At 39.7% G+C, this 22426-nt stretch overlaps 1 protein-coding gene and 1 non-coding gene across 7 annotated transcripts in view; one reads left to right on the forward strand and one right to left on the reverse strand.

Moving 5' to 3' along the window:
- Positions 1-22426, forward strand: part of TENT4B (terminal nucleotidyltransferase 4B) — a 76365-nt gene that overhangs the window by 19228 nt on the left and 34711 nt on the right. For 4 of the 6 annotated variants that reach the window (XM_042968381.1, XM_042968379.1, XM_042968377.1 and 1 more), the window contains exon 2: positions 20840-20936. The exons of the other annotated variants lie outside the window; for them this stretch is intronic. In XM_042968381.1, the coding sequence (XP_042824315.1) occupies positions 20840-20936 (97 nt within the window). The remainder of the gene's footprint in view (positions 1-20839; positions 20937-22426) is intronic. 6 annotated transcript variants of the gene reach the window in all.
- On the reverse strand, positions 3859-3943 carry TRNAR-UCG. The gene has a single exon. It is a non-coding gene; the product is annotated as a tRNA-Arg (tRNA).

Raw genomic sequence — 22426 nt, forward strand, 5'->3', positions numbered from 1 at the left:
ATTTTGGATACCAGTCCTTTATCAATATGTGTTTTGTAAAAATTTTCTCTCAGTTTGTGGCTTGCCTTTTCATTCTCTTGACAGTGTCTTTTGCAAAGCACAAGTTTTTACTTTTAGTGAAATCCACCTTAGCAATACTTTCTTTCATGGATTGTGCTTTCAGTATTGTGTCTGAAAAGTCATTGCCAAACACAGGGTCACCTAGATTTTCTCTTAAGTTATGTCCTAGGAATTTTATAGTTTTGTGTTTTCCATTTAGGTCTGTGATCCATTTTGAGTTCATTTTTATGAAAGGTGGAATATCAGTGTCTAGATTCATTTTTTTGCATGTGAATGTCCAGTTCTTCTGTCACCGTGCTAAAAAGACCATCTTTTCTTGCTTTTATTGCCTTTGCTCCTTTGTCAAAGATCAGTAGGCTGTATTTTGTGTAGGTCTCATTCTGGGCTCTCTATTCTTTTTATTTACTTATTTTGAGAGAGAAGAAGCACAAGCAGGGGAGGAACAGAGAGAGGGGGAGAGAGAGAGAGAGAGAGAGAGAGAGAATTCCAAGCAGCTCCACATTGTCAGCACAGAGCCCAGTGTGGGGCTTGAACTCGCAAACCATGAGATATAACCTGAGCTGAAATCAAGAGTCAGACACTTAATTGACTGAGCCACCCAGGCACTCCTGGGCTCTCTATTCTGTTCTATGATCTATTTGTCTTCTTTAGCCATACTGTTTTGATTACTTTGTTTTGTTTGATTAGTTTTATTCTAAGTCTTGGAAGTCAGGTAGTGACAGCCCTCCAACTTTGTTCTTCCGTGTTATATTGGTTATTCTGGATCTTTTCCCTTTCCATATAAATTTTAGGATCAGTTTATTGATAATACACAAAATAATCTTGCTGGAATTTTTATTGGGATTTCATTGAATCTGTAGATACAGTTGGGAAGAAATGACAGTGGCATCTTGATTCCTATCCATGTACCTGGAATTGTCTTCCATTTCTTTACATCTTCTTTGATTTTTTTTAGAGTTTTGTGGTTTCCTTCATAGAGATCTTACACGTATGTTGTTAGATTTATACCTAAGTATTTCTGCTTTTTTTCGGATGCTAATGTAAATGGTATTGCATTTTAAATTTCAAATTCCAGTTGTTTATTGTTGGTATATAACAAAAAATAATTGAGTTTTATTAACCTTGTATCCTGAAACCTTAATGGTTTATTAATTCCAGGAATTTTTTTGTTGTTTCTTTGGGATTTTCTACATATCATCATGTCATCAGCAAACAAAGGAAGTTTTATTTTTTTCCTTCCCAATCTGTACACTTCTCTTTTCTTGTATTGTTGCATCTGGTAAGACTTCCAATATGATGTTGAATGAAAGTGGTGAGAATGAGGGGCACCTAGATGGCTCAGTCGGTTTAAGCGTCTAACTTCGGCTCAGGTCATGAACTTGTGGTTCATGAGTTTGAGCCCCACATTGGGCTCTCTGTTGACAGCTCAGAGCCTAGACCCTGCTTGGGATTCTGTGTCTTCCTCTCTCACTGTTCCTCCCCTGCTTGCTCGCTCTCTCTCTCTCAAAAATAAAGATTAAAAAAAAGTTTTTTTTAAAAAGTGGTGAGAGCAGACATCTTGCCTTGTTTCTAATCTTAGCAGGAAAGCATCTAATTTCTCATCATTAAGTATGATGTCAGCGGTAGGATTTTTGTATATGTTCTTTATCCAGTTGAGCAACTTCCCCTCTGTTTTCAGTTTGTTGAGAATTTTGATTCGGTGTTGGATTTTTTTCAAATGCTTTTTCTGTATCTATTGATAGGATTGTGGGGTGTTTTTTTTTATTCTTTAGTCTATTGATGTATGGATGGATTACATAAATTTATTTTTGAATCTTGAACCAGTCTTGCATACCTGAAATAAATCCTATTTGGTTGTGGTATATAATTTTTTTTTTTTTTGTACATTGTTTGATTTAGTCCACCAGTATTTTGTCCAGGATTTTTACATTTGTGTTAATGAGAGCTATTGGTCTGTAGTTTTTCTTTCTTCTAATGTGTTTGTCTGGTTTGGAGACTAGGGTAATGCTTGCCTCATAGAATAAATTAGACAGCATTTTCTCTCTTGTTTTCTGGAAGAGATTGTAGAGACTTGAGATAATTTCTTCCTTAAAGCTTTGGGAGATTTCACCAGTGAACCCATCTGTTTCCAGTTTTAAAAGGTTATTAGTTATTGATTCAGTTTCCTTACTAGATATAGGCCTATTCAGATTGTTCTTTTCACCTTGTGTAAATTCTGATAGATTGTCTCTTTCAAGGAATTGGTCTGTTTCATCTAGATTATCTAATTTGTGGGCATAGAGTTGTTCATAATAATCCTTTATTATTCTCTTAATGTCCTTGGGCTTAGTAGTAATGACCATTCTTTCATTTCTGATAATAGTAATTTGTGTCTTCTCTTTTTTTTCCTCAATTAACCTGGCTAGAGATTTATCAGTTTTATTGGTCTTTTCAAAGAATTACCTTTTGGCTTCATTGATTTTTCTCTATTGATCTTATTTTTATTGATTTCTGCTCCAGCTTTATTTATTTGCTTGCTCTTACTTTGAATTTAATTTGCTCATATTTTTCTAGTTGCATAAGGTAGAAACTTAGATTCTTAGATTTTTAGATCTGTCATCTTTTCTAATATTTGCATTCAGTGCTATAAATTTTCTCTAAGTCCTACTTTCTCTGCATTCCACAAGTTTTGATAAGTTGTAGTTTCATTTAGTTAGAGATAGCTCTTGAGACTTCTTCTTTGACCTATGTTTTATTTAATCTCCATGTATTGTGTTTAATCTCCAAATATTGTATTTTGGGATTTTTCAGCTATCTTTTTGTTACTGATGTCTAGTGTAATTCAAGAGCATACTTTGTACAATTTCTGTTATTTTTAATATGTGAAGGTCTGTTTTATGTTGCAGAGTGTGGTCTGCTTGCTTGCTTATTTATTTATTTATAAGAGACGCTGGTGATGTAAGGTTCTCTCATCTCTACCGTATGTGACTTCATTCAAAATGACATATGGTTAGAAAAATCAGAACGAAGCAACTCAAGTATTTGTTAATGGATGAATGGAGGAACAAATGTGGTATATACATACAATGGAATATTATTTAGCCTTAAAAAGGAAGGAAATTCTGATATGTGCTACAACATGGATGAACCTTGATAACATGCCAAATGAAAAAAACCCAGTCACAAAGGACAGATATTGAATGATTCAATTTTTGTGAGGTGCCTAGAGAGTAGTCTCATAGAGACCAGATAGTTGAATTATGGTTGCCAGGGGCTGCTAGGAGAAGAGAAAGGAGAATTTTAGTGTTAATGGGTACAGACTTCCACTTGGGGAAGATTGCAAAGTTCTAATCAATAAAGTGGTCTTTTAAAAAGTTCTGTAGGGATACCTGGGTGCTCTGTTGGTCAAGTGTCAGACTCTTGATCTCAGCTCAGGTCTTGATCTCAGGTTTGTGAGTAGTTCAAGCCCCACACTGAGCTCCACACTGGGTGTGGAGACTATGTAAAAAATTAAAAAAAAATAGAAAAATAATAAAAAATAAAAAGAATAAATAATAAAAGATAAATAATAAAAAGAAGGTGGATAGTAGTGATGGTCACACAACACTGTGAATGTACTTCCTGCCATAGAACTGTACACTGAAAAGTGGTTCAAATGGTAAATTTTATGTTATGTGTATTTTTTTTTTATTAAAAAAAATTTTTTTTAATGTTTATTTATTTTTGAGACAGAGAGAGACAGAGCATGAACGGGGGAGGGTCAGAGAGAGGGAGACACAGAATCTGAAACAGGCTCCAGGCTCTGAGCTGTCAGCACAGAGCCTGACGCGGGGCTCGAACCCACGGACCGCGAGATCACGACCTGAGCCGAAGTCAGTCGCTTAACCGACTGAGCCACCCAGGCGCCCTGTTATGTGTATTTTAATACAATATTTTAAAATGGAAAGATTTTTTAAAAATTAGAATGTTGCCAAGGAAAAGGTTAAAGAGTTATTTGAAAATTTTCTTTTATGCCAAATGTTTTTATTTATCTTGGGACTTATTTGACTAGTTTAATTATCTTTTCTTTTCTTTTTTTTTTTTAATGTTTACTTATTCTGAGAGAGAGAGAGAGTGAGTGAGTATGCAGGAGGGACAGAGAGAGAGAGAGAGAGAGGGAGGGAGGGAGAGAGAGAATGCTTAGCAGGGTCCGAGAGAGAGTGAGTGAGTATGCAGGAGGGACAGAGAGAGAGAGAGAGAGAGAGAGAGAGAGAGGGAGGGAGAGAGAGAATGCTTAGCAGGCTCCGTGCTGTAGGTGCAGAGCCTAATGCAGGGCTCAAACTCATGAACCATGAGATCATGACCTGAGCCGAAACCAAGAATTGGACGCTCAGTTGACTGAGCCACCCAGACACCCCCCTAATTTTCTTTTATGGTTGATCTGATAGAACATAATTATGTTCAGTTAGGATTTCTTATGGTGTGATGAGGAATAGGATTTTTATGTAGACAAGACAGAAATGTATATATGATGAATCTGATACTTATAGAAGATATTCATGCATTTATTTAAGGACCACCCTGCTTGTGGCCTTGACTGATTTGTAGCTACTGGGATTTGAGATCAAAGGATCTTCAGAGGTCACTTATTTCAGTCCTTTTTAAAAAAGTGATCAGTTGAACCTCAGAGAGGTTAAATGACTTTACCAAGTTTCACAGCTAATGGAGTGACTTTATCTTTACCTGAAACCAGAGCTTCTTAGTCCTACTTTATAACAGGTCTCTGTGTATCAGTAGTCTGGGCCCTATCAGTCCAAACCCTGATTTCAAATAAAACCGGCGTTGGTGTCTTACCTCCTCCCCTGGCATGCCACTGTTTCTACAACCCATGCAGATAATGGTGTTCTGCTTAATGAGCTTGAGATCAGTGACTCCTAAACCAGTTACTTCAAAGCAGCGTTCTCAATCTGAGGGGAAAAAATTCCTGATGCCTGGAACCCGCTCTCCGGAGATTCTGATTTAATAGGTCTGTAGGGGGGAAGGGTGGCTTTCCCATCATACTTTAAAAAATAATGATCATATTCAGCACAAGTTGAGAGGTGCTGCTTAAAGGTTCTTTTAAAGCATGGCTTCCCAAACCTGGCTGATTCCCAAATCCCTTAGGGAGCTCAGAACCCTCAGACCCCGCTGCTGTTCAAGGACTCCTTCCTGGTCCAGGAGGACTATGAGGTACTGGAAGTCCTCCGAGGCCACACTCAAGGTGGAATACTAATTTTTCTGTGTTGCTTAAAACCAGACCAAGTGAATGAAACAATTTCAGAACCATTACATGGGCAGCAGATATCATTTTAATGAAGTGAAGCTTGGCTCAGGCCTTATAATGCTGTTATTTTTTAGACTAAAAATAAAACTGCTTCTTAAAGAATTTGAGATGGTGTGTAAAATTTTAAAAAATTTGGTCTTGTACTAAAAGCACCTTTTTAAAAATATTTTTTTGTATAGGACGGGGTCTGGGTTTGTTTTTAAGCGAGGAAGATTATATTATTGGAGGAGTATAGAGGGAAATGTTTGTGTATTTACATGTGAAGACACTGTGCCTTCAATGCCCTTTTGCACTTAGATTCGAGCTGCCTGCGTTCATATGGATTTGAATTCCCTGAATGGAATACTAGATAAAGCACATGCAGTTTATGACCCAGAGATTTTTCTTAAATTTTAATTATATAAATGAGGCATGAATTTATTCTCCTTGTAAAAACTGAAACGTTACAGAAAAGTCGGGAGTCCCATATGACTGCCGTTCTGAGTCCTAGCCTAGTCCTAGACTAGGACTAGGACTAGGACTAGCCTAGACTAGTCCTAGTCTTCCTCAGAGATAGTGATGGTTCCCAGTGTCCTGTGGATCCTTCCAGAACTTTTCCGTATCAGGTAGACTGAGCAAAGAAAATAAATACTATTCTGTAACTTTTGCTTATTTTCATGTCCACTTCTGTGCAGCTGTATAGCTGTACCATAGTTCTTTAAGCCATTCTCCTATTGATGAACACGGAGGCCGTTCCCAGTGCTGCAGGGAGCATTCTTGTGCATGGCTCTGTGTGCACGTGCGCAGTGTGATTGCTGGGGCAGGGGCTGTACGGTTCAGTGCCGAATCGTCCTCCAGCCAGGCCCTGCTGCAGGAGCTGATTGAACTGACTCAGGAGAATTTGCTGGGCGTCACTGAACTTGCAGGTATTTGAGTGAAGGCACAAAATGGCAGAGCATGTGTCAGCTTTTTGTTTGTAACTGTCATAAATACGAGGAGTATTTTGGGTTTGCCATGTAGACCCCGAACAACGTCTGCTAATAACTGTGTACCCAGTGCCAGTGTGCTGGGTGCTGACTTGGAAACATTTTGTAAAAAATGCTGAATTAGGGTAGTGATGTGAAGACAATTAACAGATAATGGTAGCCAGAATAATTGTGTCAAAACAGCAAGAAATATCAAGAGAATTTGATGTGTTCTGCATTTTCTTTGGTGCTTGCCTTTTGCAATAGCATTAGAAACTTTAGGTTGGGTATATGGTAAGTTTTCTTGTGTATTTGATCAATTTGACCATAAAATAATAACTTGGCCATTTCAAAGAAGCTTTTCATTATAAAGCGTCAACTGTTTATTAGTCTCCATAAATTCTTATTTGTGTCATTGTAAAAGATCCATTTTTAAAAATAATTTTCACCAACACAAATAGTGTTAGTGCTTCCCTTAGTTTACATTTTGCATGGTCTTTTCCATGTATTTACATAGTCTACAAATGCAGCCTTTCTTGGAGGGGGTTAATATATTTTCCTATGTGAATATACAAAGTTTTACTTTAGTTCTCCCCTATTGTTGGACTTCCAAGTCACTTTTGATTTTCTAGTGTGAAGAAAGCGCTGGAAGCATACTTGCGCAAAGTGTTGTTTGCTTTTCAGCTACTTTCTCCATCTGTGTTCCTCAAAATAAGATCGCTGGGTTTCTTCTTCTATGTTGCCAGGAAGATTGTGAGGCTAACAGTGAAGGGGAGGAACTTTACCACTTTCTGGGGGCTACCCAGGCTCCTCTCTTCTCCCCCCAAGTAGATGAGCTTTTATCATTTTACTTATTTTTGTCTTGGTATAGGGTTGTGAGATTTTGCCCCGTGGGTTTATGGTGTTGGTGTTGGTGTTTTGACATCGGTGTCAGTGTGTTGTTTTGTCATTTTATGTTGGATTTGCACTAGTGTGTTAATGTTTTCATTTTTCTCATGCTTATCAACTCATATCTGATAGTGAGGTGATGGTGGACTTGGCACCACTGACTTAGAACAGTGGCTGTTTGTCCTTGGCCAGAAGATCAGATGACTGGGAGCAAGGTAAGGTGAGGGAGTCAGCAGTTCCAGAAATGGGCGATTGTGTTGTCCAGTGAAGAAGAATGCCAAAGAATTATCTGGGTCCATGTACCTTTCCATGGAATGAGACAAAGTTCCCTAAGTAATGGGAAATTTAAGGACATGTAATATGTGTTCACTGGTAAGGAAGTTGATAGTAAAAAGAGGGTCGCCTGGGTGGCTCAGTCGGTTAAGTGTCCAGCTTTGGCTCAGGTCATGATCTTGCGGTTCATGAGTTCAAACCCTGCGTTGGGCTCTGTGCTGACAGCTCAGAGCTTGTTTCGGATTCTGTGTTTCCCTCTCTCTCTGCCCCTCCCCTGCTCACACTCTCTCTCTCAAAAATAAAGAAACATTAAAAAAATAAAAAATAAATAGATAAATAAAAGAAAGTTAATGGTAAAAAGAGGTTTCTGTGGTTTGTTTGTTTGTTTGTTTTTGTTTTTATCTTCTGTGGATGCTTTGTCTTGTGAAACCAGCAGTGCCCAGGAGGGAGCTGAGATGGGCAGGTACAGATTTGTGGACTTTGTAGTGACATGTAAGAAGCTATTGGGACTCAAGTATTAGGTAGTTTTTATATTAAAAGTTCTGAATGGCCTCAGATAAGTGGTGACCCTGGGATTTCTAGACACTTTGGGTCCTAATGTAATGTGGTCTGCAACAATTTGCCTGTTACCTTAGTCCGCGTACTAACTAAAATGTTAAGTTGTTTTGATTTATTTTGGTTTGTATAAGTCATTAATTTACTGGATGTATACATCTTTTTATTGACTTACAGGTTCTTCTATTCCTCTTATATGCATACAAATTAAGGCAGAATCTTTTTAGGGCTGTGATGGCAGCCTGTCCTGCCCCCCCCCCCTTTTTTTTTTAAATAGCAGCCTTTTTGAACTAAAAATCATACAATCATATAGTTCATCCATTGGAGATGTACACTTCAAATGGTTTTTAGTGTTTTCCCAGAGTTGTGTGCAGGCATCACCAGAATTAAGTAGAACATTTTCATTATTCCCCCCAAAGAAACCGCATATCCATTAGCAGTTATTCTCTCTCTTTCCCCAAAACTCCCCAGCCCCAGGCTGTCCGCAGTCTATTTCCTGTCCTTATAGATTTGCCTGTTCTGCACATTTCTTGTAAATGGAATCCTACAGTATATGTGGTATCTGTCCTCTTTCACTTAGCATAATGTTGTCAAGGTTCATCCATGTTGTAGCAGGTGCTGGAGCTTCATTCCTTTATGTGGCAGAGTAACATTGCATTGTGCGGATAGAGCACATTGTATTTATCCATTCATCAGTCCTGGACACTTGGGCTGTTTCCACTCTTCTGCTATTGTGAATAATGCTGCTAGGAAAGGTTTCTGTGTGGGCTGCATTTTCAGTTCTTGTGGGTAGATACCTAGGAGTTTTCCCCGTTTGGCTCTTAGTCTCATTTTGAGCCGGTATGCTTTCACATCTCCCATACTTGCACAGTATGAAATAGTGTTAGTAGTGAAATAGAAATAGTGTTTCAGCTACAAAGGAGGAGAAGAGACCTGGTCTGTGTGTGTGCCTGGATATGTTGGGTGGGGGCTGACTCTAGGGTTATTTCTACCCTGATCATATTTGTACAGTCTTGATATAACTGGCAAAAGTTGCAGTTGTTTTCAGTTTTTATTAATGACAGCTTTCAGATAACTCGCAGTAAGTAATGATGAAAGAGTCTTTACTGTATTGCTAGCCTGCTAGGAATTTATTTGTTCGTTGGTAAAAATGGCTGCAGTTTTACTGCTAATGGGAACTAGCATTTCTTTAACTGGCAGTTGGGAGGCAGGCAGGCAAAAATCGTAGGACCAGTTGTGTGCTCAGAGTGCGAGGTAAGTCTGGCTAGTGAATGCTGATTGGCAGTTCTGATTGCTGTTGATGGCATCTTAGATCTGTGGAGAGAGAGGAGGGAAGTAGAAGGTTCTGTTGATGGTAAGTCGGCCTGTCAGTGGGCCGTCTGCTCATTTGTTGTGTAGAGCGGCTCATTATGTAACTTTTGATTCTTAGTCATTTCATATTTTTGTTATTAACTACTTTAAAGGTGTGGAGAGGATCTAAAGTAACATAATGAACCCGATTACTGGATTTAACAAATTTGACTTCTTTTTTCTTTTTCCTGCCTCTCTCCTTTTCCCCTTCTTCCCTCCGTTTTGAATTTTAAGGAATGCAACTTTTTGGATACACTTGAACATCCTTTGGTACGCCTCCCATATACCTCCCTCCTTTCTCAGGTGTAACCACTCTTGCAAGACAGGTAGATATATGTCCTTTTCATTTATGTTTTTATGCTCCTGTGTTTATGTTCCTAGCAATATATATTGATTATGTCTGTATTTTTAAACATTACATAAATAGTTCAATTTTTAATTCTAACTGTAGCAGTGTCTCTCAAATTTTCTCATTTTTGACGGAAGGCTGCCTGGTGGCTTAGTTGGTAAAGTATCTGACTCTTGATTTTGGCTCAGGCTATGATCTCATGGTTCATGAGATTGAGCCCCACATCAGGCTCTGTGCTGACAGTGTGGAGCCTGCTTGGGATTCTCTCTCTCTCCCTCTCTCTCTGACCCTCCCCTGCTCTCTCTCTCTCTCTCTCAAAATAAATAAATAAACATTAAAAGAAAACCAAAACAATATTTTTGGCACATATCTGGTGTTAAGTTTTTCTTGTGGTATGATAAAATATATATAGCATACAATTTACTTTTTTTTTAAGATTTTATTTATTTTTTTGTTTTTATTTTTATTATTTATTTTATATATATTAAAAAAATTTTTTTAACATTTATTCATGTTTTGAGAGAGAGAGAGAGCACAAGCAGGGGAGGGGCAGAGACAGGGGGAGACACAGAATCTGAAGCAGGCTCCAGGCTCTGAGCTGTCAGCACAGAGCCTGATGCAGGGCCCAAACTCATGAAATGAAAGATCATGACCTGAGCCAAAGTCGGATGCTTAATCCACTGAGCCACCCAGGCGCCCCTTATTTTTTTGTTTTTAAAGTTTCTTTATTTTGAGAGAGAAAGAGCAGAAGCAGGGAAGAGGCAGAGAAGGAGAGAGAGAATCCCAAACAGGCTCTGTGATGTCAGTGCAGAGCCCAACGCAGGGCTCAGTCTCATGAACCGTGAGATCATGACTGAGCCGAGGTCAAGAGTAGGACACTTAAACTGAGCCACCCAGGTGCCCCTAAAGATTTTATTTTTAAGTAATCTCTACACACAATGTGTAGCTTCAGCTCATAATCCGGAGATCAAGAGTCATATGCTCTTCTGACTGAGCCAGCCAGGCGCCCCTAAAATTTACCATTTTAACTATTTTCAAGCATACAGTTCGGTAGCATTAAATACATTCACATTGTTGTGCAACCATTGCCATCATCCATTTCCAGAACTTTCTCATCATCCCAACTAGAAACTCTATACCCATTAAACAGTTATGCTCCGTCCCCCCCACCCCTGCCCCCCCCAGTTGTTAGGTAACAACTAACCTCTATTCTACTTGTTCTATGAATTTGCTTATTCTAGGTACCACATATAAGGGGAATCATACAATAGTTGTCCTTTAGTTATCTGGCTTATTATTTCATTTAGTGTAATGTTTTTAAGTTTTATCCATGTTGTGGTATGTATCAGAATTTCCTTTTTACGCTAATACTCTGCAGTATAGTTATACCATATCTCATTTATCCATTTATCTGTTGATGGATATTTGCCGTGTTTCCACCTGTTGGTTATTGTGATTAATGCTTTGAACATTGGTGTATAAGTATCTTGAGTTTCTGCTTTCAGTTGTTTTGGATTTATACCTAGGAGTGGAATTGCTGGATCATATGATAATTCTATGTTTAACTTTTTGGGGAACTGCCAAACTGTTTTCCACCACAGCTAAATCATTTTATATTCCCACCAGCAGTACAGGGAAGTCCTGATTTTTTTCCACATCCTCACCAATACTTGTTATTTTCTGTTTCTTTTTTCTTTTTCCTTTTCATAATAGCTCTCCTAATGGGTTGAAATGCTTTTGATTTGTTTTTCTCAAATGGCTTATGATGTTGAGTATCTTTTCTGCTTAGTGGTCATGTGTATATCTTCTTTGAAGAAAAGCCCATTCAAATCTTTCCTCAGCACCATTTGTGGAAAAGACTGTCCTTCCCCAGTTGACTCCTCTTGGCACCCCTAGTTTAAGTTATTTTTATTGTAATGTAAGAATACACGCAAGGATGAATTTCTTATGCTTAAAAGATTTTAAAAACAAGACAGATTAACAAATTACATATAGATAAAATGACACAACCGATAAAATTAAAATCAATTTTATGGGCAGATGATGTTTTACTCAACTTGGTACACTTACTGCGACTATAGTATTATCTGCTGTGGTGTTGGGAATGCATTGGGAATTTGGGAATGCCTTTTTTACCTGGCCACCTGACTCCTCTGTTCCCTCCCCACTTTTCTCAAGTCTGAAAACAATAAAACTGTGCGGGGGTGCCATTTGACCTTTAGTTGGATATGTGCGTTATGCACTTATCAGTTCTTACTCTGTTCTTGACTATTGGTACAGACCAATTAACATCCTGTTATTTGGCCTAAGCCTCGTGGTAGGCACAACAGCACACGTGGGCCGGGAAATCCCTGGGCAGCTCTCTGTTTCCAGGGAAGCGTCTGGATGATCCAGAACAGGCTTATGCTAATGTTTTTAGGGTAATATTAAAATGAAAACACACAATTTAAAAATTCTCACAGAGTGTATAGACTGGGAGAAGTATCCGCAGACCTGGTTTGAGACGCACTTCTCAGTGTTTGACAAACACTGTTTTATTTCCTCTGCTGCTGGTGAATTTAATTTTTCCCCCTCAAGTTTAAACAATTAAGGTAGGGATCCTGACCTTCAAGTTTGGCAGGAGGAGCTTGTTTTGCTTTTTTGTTTTCCTTTTCTTTTTCTGTAGTAACCATTTAGAGGGCATCTCATTGTTGCCTGCTTTCTGTATTGCCTCTGTCCTAGATGGTGGTAAAGGGTCCCTTCCCCTTAGCTGGGCATCTGCCTCTTTTTCTTAATTGCATTTATTAGCTTTAGTTATTCTTGTAACTTTGGTTTCTCATATTGCTTATTTTTAGTGTTTTTACTTTACTGCTTCTTCCCTTGAATACAACCAAAATAAACGCTTCTGTTCTTTTTTTTTTAATTTTTTTTTACATTTTTATTTATTTTTGATAGAGACAGAGCACAAGTGGGGGAGGGGCAGAGAGAGAGGGAGACACACAATCTGAAGCAGGCTCCAGGCCCCGAGCTGTCAGCACAGAGCCCGACATGGGGCTCGAACCCACAAACCGTGAGATCATGACCTGAGCCGAAGTCGGACACTTAACCGACTGAGCCAGCCAGGCGCCCCAAAAGCTTCTATTCTTAATCTGAGCTCATGATATATGTGTTTACAAATAATTTTGCTGCCAAGAATCTGTCAGGTTGGCTTTTATTACATTAGTTTTATGTGGTTAACGTGACAACCCTTGAAGACCATGTCTTCTGACTTAAATTCTCAACTGAGCTGTCCCTATTGAAAGTGCGAGACTGCCGGTTTGATTTTAAATATTGGAAGTGAGTTACAGTGAGATAGAGCTGCAGAGCAACAACCTTCATGTTCCTTTGCTTCTAAATGCGTTTGGCGTTTGTTTCTACTTGAAGCTAGCGTTTCCCTGATGCTTTTTTTTTTTTTTTTTTTTTTTTTGGAGGAAGAACCCTCTCCCTTCTGTGGACAGGTCTGGGGGCAAACGGCTGAGACATGAACTGGGGCCCTGGGCTGCCTCCTGTCAGGAGATCACCTTCACGCCTTCTCTCCAGTGTTCCAGTGTGTAGCTCATTTCTTACTGGCGTGAACTCCTATATATAGCACCTAAAATCAAACTGTTCTCGTCTGTGTGTGACATGAAGTAGTGCTCTAATCTAATTCCAGGACGTGATGAAATCTTCCTATTAACAATATAATAGTTTTCCAAATTTGTGTCAAGAAATAACCAGAGAATTACATTTATTAAGAAAATGCCCCCCCCCCCCCACTTTTTGGCCAGACTAATAGCATTTATGTGACATAACACATACTGCTGTGTTAGTAGTAGGCTAGGGCCTAGTTCTCAGTGATGTGTCTTTGCTGTTTAGCTATTTGCTGTCTAAGTGAGCTGTTGGCAATTTTTTTTTTGAACAGTGCATTTTTTTTTTTAAAGATTTTATTTTTGGGGCGCCTGGGTGGCTCAGTCGGTTGAGCGTCCGACTTCAGCTCAGGTCGTGATCTCGCGGTCTGTGAGTTCGAGCCCCGCGTTGGGCTCCGTGCTGACAGCTCAGAGCCTGGAGCCTGCTTTGGATTCTGTGTCTCCCTCTGTCTCTGCCCCTCCCCTGCTCATGCTCTGTCTCTCTCTGTCTGTCAGAAATAAATAAACGTTAAAAAAATTAAAAAAAAAAAAAGATTTTATTTTTAAGTAATCTCTGCACCCAACATGGGGCTCGAGCCCACAACCCCAAGATCAAGAGTCACATGCTCTACCAGCTGAGCCAGCCAGGGGCCCCTGAACAGTGCAATTTTTTATTTTATTTTTAAAATAGTGGTAAAATACGCAAAAATAAATTTACCGTCATTAACATTTTTAAGAGTACAGTTCAGTGGCACGTAATTCATAGTGTTGTATAATGATTGCCATTGTGTAGTTTCAGAACATTTTATCCCCAAATAAGCCCCATACCCGTTAAGAAGTCACTTCCCTTCCCCCCGCCCCCCTAGGCTCCGACGGCCAATAATCTGCTTCTGTCTCTGTGGATTTACCTGTTCTGGACCTTTCATATGAATGGAATCATACAATAAGTGGTCTTTTGTGACTGGTGATTTCAAAGTTCATCTATATATTGTAGCATAAATCGGTACTTCATTCCTTTTTTTTTTTTTTTTTTTTTTAACGTTTATTTATTTCTGAGACAGAGACAGAGTGTGAACAGGGGAGGGGCAGAGAGAGAGGGAGACACAGAATCTGAAACAGGCTCCAGGCTCTGGGCTGTCAGCACAGAGCCCGACGCGGGGCTCGAACTCACAGACCGTGAGATCATGACCTGAGCCGAAGTCAGATGCTTAACCAACTGAGCCACCCAGGCGCCCCCTTCATTCCTTTTTATATCTATCGTATTGGGTATGTCATATTTTATTGACAAGTCTTTTGGTTAGCTAAATTTTTAAAACTTATGTTAAAATACACATACTTTAAAATTTACCATTTTAACCATTTTTTTTAAATGTTTATTTTTGAGAGAACGAGGGGGAGGGGCAGAGAGTGGGGAGGGGCAGCAAGGGGGGTGCAGAGAGAGAGGGAGACAGGATCCAAAGCGGCCTCTATGCTGACAGCATAGAGCCTGAGGTGGGGCTCGAACTCATGAACTTTGAGATCATGACCTGAGCCAAAATCAAGAGTCAGATGCTTAACTGACTGAGCCATCCAGGCACCCCACCATTTTAACCATTTTTAAGTGTATATAGTTCACTGGCATTAAGTATGCTCACACTGCTGTGCAGTCATCAGCACTACTGTCTACCTCTAGAACTTTTTCATCTTCCCCAACTGAGACTTTGTACCCATTAAATACTAACTTTCTATTCTCCATTCTCCCCCTGTCCCTGGCAACCACCATTTTACTTTCTGTCAGTGATAGGGAGCTTGATTACTCTAGATCCTTAAGAAAAGTAGAATCATACAGTATTTGTCCTTTTGTGCCTGGCTTATTTCACTCAGCATAAAGTCCTCAAGGATCATCTGTGTTGTAGCACATGTTAGAATTTTTTTTAGTTGCTTTTTAGTTGCTTAATAATATTCCATTGCACATATTATACCATGTTTTGTTTATCCATTCATCTGTTGATGGACACTTGGGTTGCTTCTACCCTTTGGAATATTGCTCATAATGCTATTATGAACGTGGGTGTACAAGTATCTGTTTGAGTCCCTGCTTTCGGTTCTTTTGGCTATATACCCTCAGGTGAAATTGCTGATCATATGGTAAATCTATATCTAACTTTTTGAGGAACTACCATACTGTTTTCCACAGCAGCTGCACCATTTTACATGCCCATCAGCAATGCGCAAGATGAGTTCCAGTTTCTCCATATCTTTGCCAACACCTATTATTTTGTTTTTGTTTTTTTTTGATAGGTGTCATCCTAATGGCTACTTGAAATATGTATTTTAAATTTTAGTTTATAATTAAATGTCATTGTATAGGCAAGCACATAGCACTTAACACTAAGTTTTTTTCAAATTTTTAAAAAATATTTATTTTTGAGAGAGAGAGAGAGAGAGAGCGAGCGAGCTGGGGAGGGCAGAGAGAGAGAGGGAAACACAGAATCCAAAGCAGGCTCCAGGCTCTGAGCTGTATGCACAGAACCTGATGCAGGGTGAGATCATGACCTGAGCCAAAGTCAGGCACTTAACTGACCACCTGGGTGCCCGTAAGTCTTTTTAATAAGTAACAAGTATGACCTTAGTTGACTCTTTGATATGAACTGGGATGGGAGCACCGAAAATGTTGAGGAGACCATTGTTACTATAGTACTTCTAAAAATTATGTCTAAAAAAAAATAATAAATAAAAACTGTAAGTCTAACTGTATAGATTTATTTACCCCCCCCCCAAAGTCATGGACAAGGTAGTGCACGGCAGTACTTGATGTAAGTTGGTAGACTTGATCTATCAAGTTATTGTTGGATATATTATAGAGTTTACATATAGAGCAGGGGTCAGCAGCATTTTCCTGTAAAGGTAGTAAATACTTTAAGCTTTGTTGGTTCTACGCCTTTGTCTCAACCACTCAACTCTGCTGTTGTACTACATGAAAGCAGCCATGGAAAATATGTAAATGGATGAGCATGGCTATACAAGTAACACTTTGTATGTATACGGTTATTTGTTTAAAAAAAATTTTTTTTTAACGTTTATTTATTTTTGAGACAGAGAGAGACAGAGCATGAACGGGGGAGGGGCAGAGAGAGAGGGAGACACAGAATCGGAAGCAGGCTCCAGGCTCCGAGCCATCAGCCCAGAGCCCGACTCGGGGCTCGAACTCATGGACCGCGAGATCGTGACCTGAGCCGAAGTCGGACACTTAACCGACTGAGCCACCCAGGTGCCCCTGTATACGGTTATTTGAATTGCATTTAACTCATACCTGTCCCAAAATGTTATTCATCTTTTGATTTGAAACCACTTAAAAATGTAAAAACAGGGACGTATGGGTAGCTCTGATGGTTAAGCAGCCGACTTCAGCTCAGGTCATGATCATGCAGTTCGTGGGTTCGAGGCCCACATCGGGCTCTGTGCTAACAGCCTGGAGCCTGCTTCGGATTCTGTGTCTCCCTCTCTTTTTGCCTTTTCCCCACTCGGCTTTCTCTCTCTCTCTCAAAAATAAACATTAAAAAATTTTTTTTAATGTAAAAATATTCTGGGGCACCTGGGTAGGTCAGTCAGTTGAACATCTGACTCTTGTGTTCAGCTCAGGTCATGATCTCACTGTTCATGAGATTAAGCACCCCCCCCCCACCCCCCCCCCCGCCCCAGCTTCCTGGAGGCTGCTTAAGATTCTCTTCCTCTCTTTCTGTTCTTCCCCTGCTTGTGTTCTCTCTCTCTCTCTCTCTCTCTCTCAAAAATAAATATTAAAAAAAAAAAAAAAGTAAAGGTATTCTTACCTCGTGAGCTGTACAGAAGTAGGAAGTGGATGGGCTGGGTTTGGCCTGTGGGTGTGGTTTGTTGATCTGTGGTATGAAGGAATTAGTGGGTATTAGAGGTGCTGTGGAACTCTTGTGATACTTGGGTTATTTGTTGAAACACTTTGGAGTTAGCTTTTGCTCCAGGCAAAGGGCCAAGGGCTAAGGGAGTCAGGCTGCTGGAAAGGAAGAATAGTAAGCTCAGAGTAGCAGATGCTGGAATCCCAGATGGGATGTGTGCCTTATGTAACAAAGATTAAGTGATCCAGCTAACTTCTGGCATGGTTCTTGGCACATCTTTGCTTTCCATAAGTGTCTGTGGGAATGTAGGTAAGATGAGGAAGGTGAACAAGGTCTGAGAAGGATTGGGCCATATTAAGTGACTGCTGTTTGGGTACCCTGTCATCGCCTTTGTGTGTGTGTGTGAGTTCATGAAGACCCCAGGCAGCTGAAACCTGGGGTCAGTAGGGCTCTAAAGTGTACCAGGTGCCAGGCAGCAGGCTGGGGGCCTCACTGAGCTGCTGGGTGGGTATTACCGTCCCTGTTTTACAGATGCAGGCACTGAGACGGAGGGAAGTTGGTAAATTCTGAAAGGTCACTCAGCTGGAAAACTTTTAGCTGGGATTTGAAAGTAAGTTTACCTCTCTGATCCTAATGGTTGGCGTGTTCCAGTGAGGAGACCTGTTTTTCGGATTTGGTTCTGCTGTTGATTTTCTGTGTGAGCTTAGGGAAATTATTCTCCATCCAAGAAGGAAAAAATTCTTTTAGCTTGAGTAACTTCTGCCAAGCCTGCCTCACAGAATTATTGTAGGTGATTGAAAGAGGGAATAGATAAGAGCTCTTTGAAAAATATGGAGTACCATACAGAAGCAAGATGCTTTGTCAAGGCGAGGCCCCTCCACAGGGCACTCTGGTCCTGTCTGTGTAGCTCTCAAAGCCTTGCACCAGATCTGGGAGCTTGATTCTTTGGAGAAGCCGAGCCCTTAAGCTCTCGTGAGTTTACTTTTTTTAATGCCTGTATTAAGTGGAATAGGAGCTTGAAAAGAGAGAAAGGGAGGCAGTCAGAATGGCAAGGTAAGAATGAGCTGATAGCAAAGCCCCAGAGGGCATATTCAGACCCCAGGCTGATCCAAAGGATGCTGCACAGCTACGGGTGTGCACATGATGGTCCAGAGTTATGAAACCAAAAGGAAAGTTAAACATTTTTTTAACGTTTATTTATTTATTTATTTTCAACGTTTTTTTTTTTTTTTTTTTTTTTTTTTTTTATTTTTGGGACAGAGAGAGACAGAGCATGAACGGGGGAGGGGCAGAGAGAGAGAGGGAGACACAGAATCGGAAACAGGCTCCAGGCTCCGAGCCATCAGCCCAGAGCCTGACGCGGGGCTCGAACTCACAGACCGCGAGATCGTGACCTGGCTGAAGTCGGACGCTTAACCGACTGCGCCACCCAGGCGCCCCTACGTTTATTTATTTTTGAGAGAGAGAGAGGGAGAATGTGCGTGCGTGCATGCCAAGCAGTGGAGGGCCAGAGAGAGACTGAGGATCCAAAGCGGGCTCCACACTGATAGCAGAGAGCCCGAAGCAGAGCTCGAACCCACAAACTAGTGAGATCATGACCTGAGCTAAAGTCAGAGGCTTAACCGATTGAGCCTCCCAGGCGCCCCAGAAAAGCTTTAAATCATGTCTGGTATGGTGATATAGCATATTTTTACCATTATTAAAGCTTTAGCATGTAGAGATGAAAGTCTGGCAATACTTACATATTTCATCTTCTGTGAGTGAAGAATAATCGCAATGTTATTTTATTACTATTACAAGCCCTTTTAAAATTATCAAAGTACTCATGTCTTCCAAAAAATGTGTACGTATGCAAAGTGTATATAATACATACGCTTTAATTTCGCAGGCTAATAGATCTATTTTGTCTGTAGTTCTTAAGAACTCTAAACTGTTTTCAGGGATTAGGGATAAATTCAGTGAGAGTCTTTAACACGGTTAGTGAGTAAGCATTATTGTGATAAAGTTCTGTGTGGCCCAGTGTAGACATATTAGAAATACTCTTAAAATAGCCGTCCTCTCAGGCCTCACTTTGGAGTGGAAGAAATAGTGTCGAAGAACTTCACAGTGCATTGCAGAGAGGTGGGACTGCTAAGGACTTACGCAGATTTTCAAGAGAAGTTAGGTGGTAAACAGAGAGCTACTGTATTTAAAATAAATTTGGTCTGAGAGATTTAACCTGATGAAACAGTATGGGGTCCAGATCATTTTTATAATCAGATGTTTTAAATTTTATGCACATCCAGCAAACAGGTCTTCCTGTGATATGCTGGTTGGCCACTCAATGAAAGTATCAGATGTATTGTTTCTATTTTGTTTTGTTTGCTATTCTGTTAAGAAAATTACCTAGTTAGGAATAGGGTGGGGGGAGGAACCAACATTTTATTTTTATTTTTTTTTTATTAGGGTTGTGGGTTTCTGTTTGATTTAAAGAATTTTTGTTTCTTACTGTATTTTACTGGCTTCTTTGTAAAATTTGTTTAGAGGGAAGCCACATACTTAGAGTTGTGGCTTTTATTTTATTTTAGTCATCATCATCGTTGTTATAATGAAAGAAAGATACTACCATGTTGCTTTATACTGGCAAAATGTATAACACATGTTTATTGAAAATAAGTTTACTGAGGGAGGCTTAAATGAAATTTGTCTGTTAATTATTTATATTATTTGGCCTTATCTTGGTAATTCTAGCCCGTGAAGTAGGACTAGAAAATTGGTCGATTATGAAATAAACATACAAAAGTCCATAGCTTTGCTGTGTAACAGAGGATATAATTTAAAAAAAGAAAAAGACTTTACTCACTACAGCATCAAAACTCCCAAAATAATTTAAAACAATGCCAGAAATATGAAGAAAACGAAAAACGTTACAGTGGTGACATAGAATACTTGAAGATGTTAAACCAACTCGTTAATTTTTTAATTAATGTAATTCAAAGAAAAATCCCAGTGAATTTTTTCTGACGGGGGAGAGTGACTTGTTAAAATGATTTTGAAGAGCATCCAGGATAATAAACAGGCAAGAATAGCGAGGAACACTTTGAAAACTAAGAGTTTGGGGGAGGATTGGTTTTGTACTATCAGGTATTTATAGATTTATACAAGAATTTTAAAGAGTAATCTGAGCCCTAGAATAGATAGAAATAGCAGTAGATCTGAAAAGAAAGCCTAACACCTGACCCAACTATGCATGAGTTTAATATATAGACAAAGGCTTTGTGTATAAATCAGGACTTTTTCAAGTGCAAGAGAAAGAAAATCAATCATCTTGGTTTAAGCAAAAAACAAACAAAGGCATTTATTTTGTCAAGTACCTGGAGTACCCTTGGGGTGATAACTGGCTTCGGTGACTCCAGAGGAGGCTCAAATGCCCTGTCTCTCCTGACTTTGCTTGTTTCTCAGGGTTGGCTCCTTTCTGTCCTATTGCTGATGGGCTTCCTTTCTGCAGCTTAGAGGAAAAGGAGGTGTGGTTGTTGACAGTTCCAGGCTTCTATTTTTACAGCAGAGGTCAAGGAAGAAAATGACCTTTTTTGCTGTCAGTATGTAAAATCTTAAGGAAGGACGCCGTGTGTGCTGCTGGGGTCATGTGCCCGTCCCTGGGCCATGACCATGGGATGCTGCACTAACAGGGTCACCCATGCCAGTTCTATCCAGGACTCCAGCTGTCTCTGCTGTGCAGTTTCGCCAGAACCACACGGAACAATCAGGAGAGGAATTGTTCCCAAGGTGGGTGCGGCACGGGGTGACAGAATTACTGGGGGAAGGTGGAGGCAGAGTATTGGGCAGACTGGGGTGGCAAATGCGTACTCAGTCATTAAGAACAGGATGGAGTATTCAGTAAAGGGTGCTGCATACTTGGTTAACTATTTGAAAAAAAAAAAAAATTACATCCCTGCCTTTGACCATATTCAGTAAAATTCCAAATAAGTAAGTGATAGTTAAACAGGGGAAAAAAAACTAACTAGAAGAAATAATGTCAACTTTTTTTATAGACTTTGTTTTTTTGAGCAGTTTTAGGTTCACAGCAAAATTGAGTGGAAAGTACAGAGATTTCTTCCCATTCCCCACCAGCATGGAGTACATTTATTACAATCAATGAATTTGCATTGGTACATCAGTATCCCCCGAAGTCCATAGTCTACATTAGTTTTCACCCTTGGTGGTGTACCTTCTGTGGGTTTGGAGAAATGTATAATGACCTGTATTCACCATTATAATATCATACAGTGTGGTTTCACTGCCCTGAAAATCTTGTGTTCTGTCTGTTCATCCCTTCCTCTCCCCCAGCCTCTGGTGACCCCTGAACCTTTTACTGTCTCCATAGTTTTGCCTTTCCCAGAAAGAATGTCATGTAGTTAGAATCATAAAGTATGTAGCCTTTTCAGATTGGCTTCTTTCACTTAGTAAGATGCATTGAAGTTTCTTCCATGACTTTTCATGGCTTTGATAGCTCAGTTCTTTTCAGCACTGAATAATATTCATTGTCTGGATGTACCATAGTTTTTCTATCTGGTCGTTTACTGAAGGACATCTTGATTGCTTCCAAGTTCTGACAATTGTGAACAAAGCTGCTCTGAACATCTGTTTATAGGTTTTGTGTGGACAAGTTTTCAGCTCATTTGGGTAAATACTGAGGCGCATGGTTGCTGGATCTTATGGTAAGAGTGTGTTTAGAAACTGCCCGACTGCCTTCCGGAGTGACTGTACCATTTTGTATTCCCACCAGCAATGTACGAGAGTTCCCGTTGCTCCACCCACCCACCAGTATTTGATGTTGTCAGTGTTCTGGATTTTGGCCATTCTGATAGGTGTATGGAACCGTCTTCTTGTTGTTTTAATTTGCATTTCCCTGATGACGTATGTCGAGTGTCTTTTCATACTCTCATTTGGCATCTGTGGTGGGTTTTTTGTTGTTTTGTTTTGTTTTTTTTTGTTTGTTTTGGTGAGATTTCTATTCGTCTTTTGCCCATTTTTTAACTGGGTTGTTTGTTTTCTTATTGTTGGGTTTTAAGAGTTATTTGTACTGTGTATTTTGGATACCAGCCCTTTATCACATTGTGTATTTTGCAAATATTTTCGCCCAGTCTGTGGCTGGTCTTCTCATTCTCCTTATAGTCAGATATTTTTCTAATCTCAAAGTAAGAAAAGTCTTTTGAGACATAGAAAAAGGAGGGCTGAAAAGCAGAGACTACAGGCCGATAGCCTAATAACTGGAG

The sequence above is a fragment of the Panthera tigris genome, chromosome E2, assembly GCF_018350195.1.
Source record: "Panthera tigris isolate Pti1 chromosome E2, P.tigris_Pti1_mat1.1, whole genome shotgun sequence".
NCBI classification, from domain to species: Eukaryota; Metazoa; Chordata; class Mammalia; order Carnivora; family Felidae; genus Panthera; species Panthera tigris.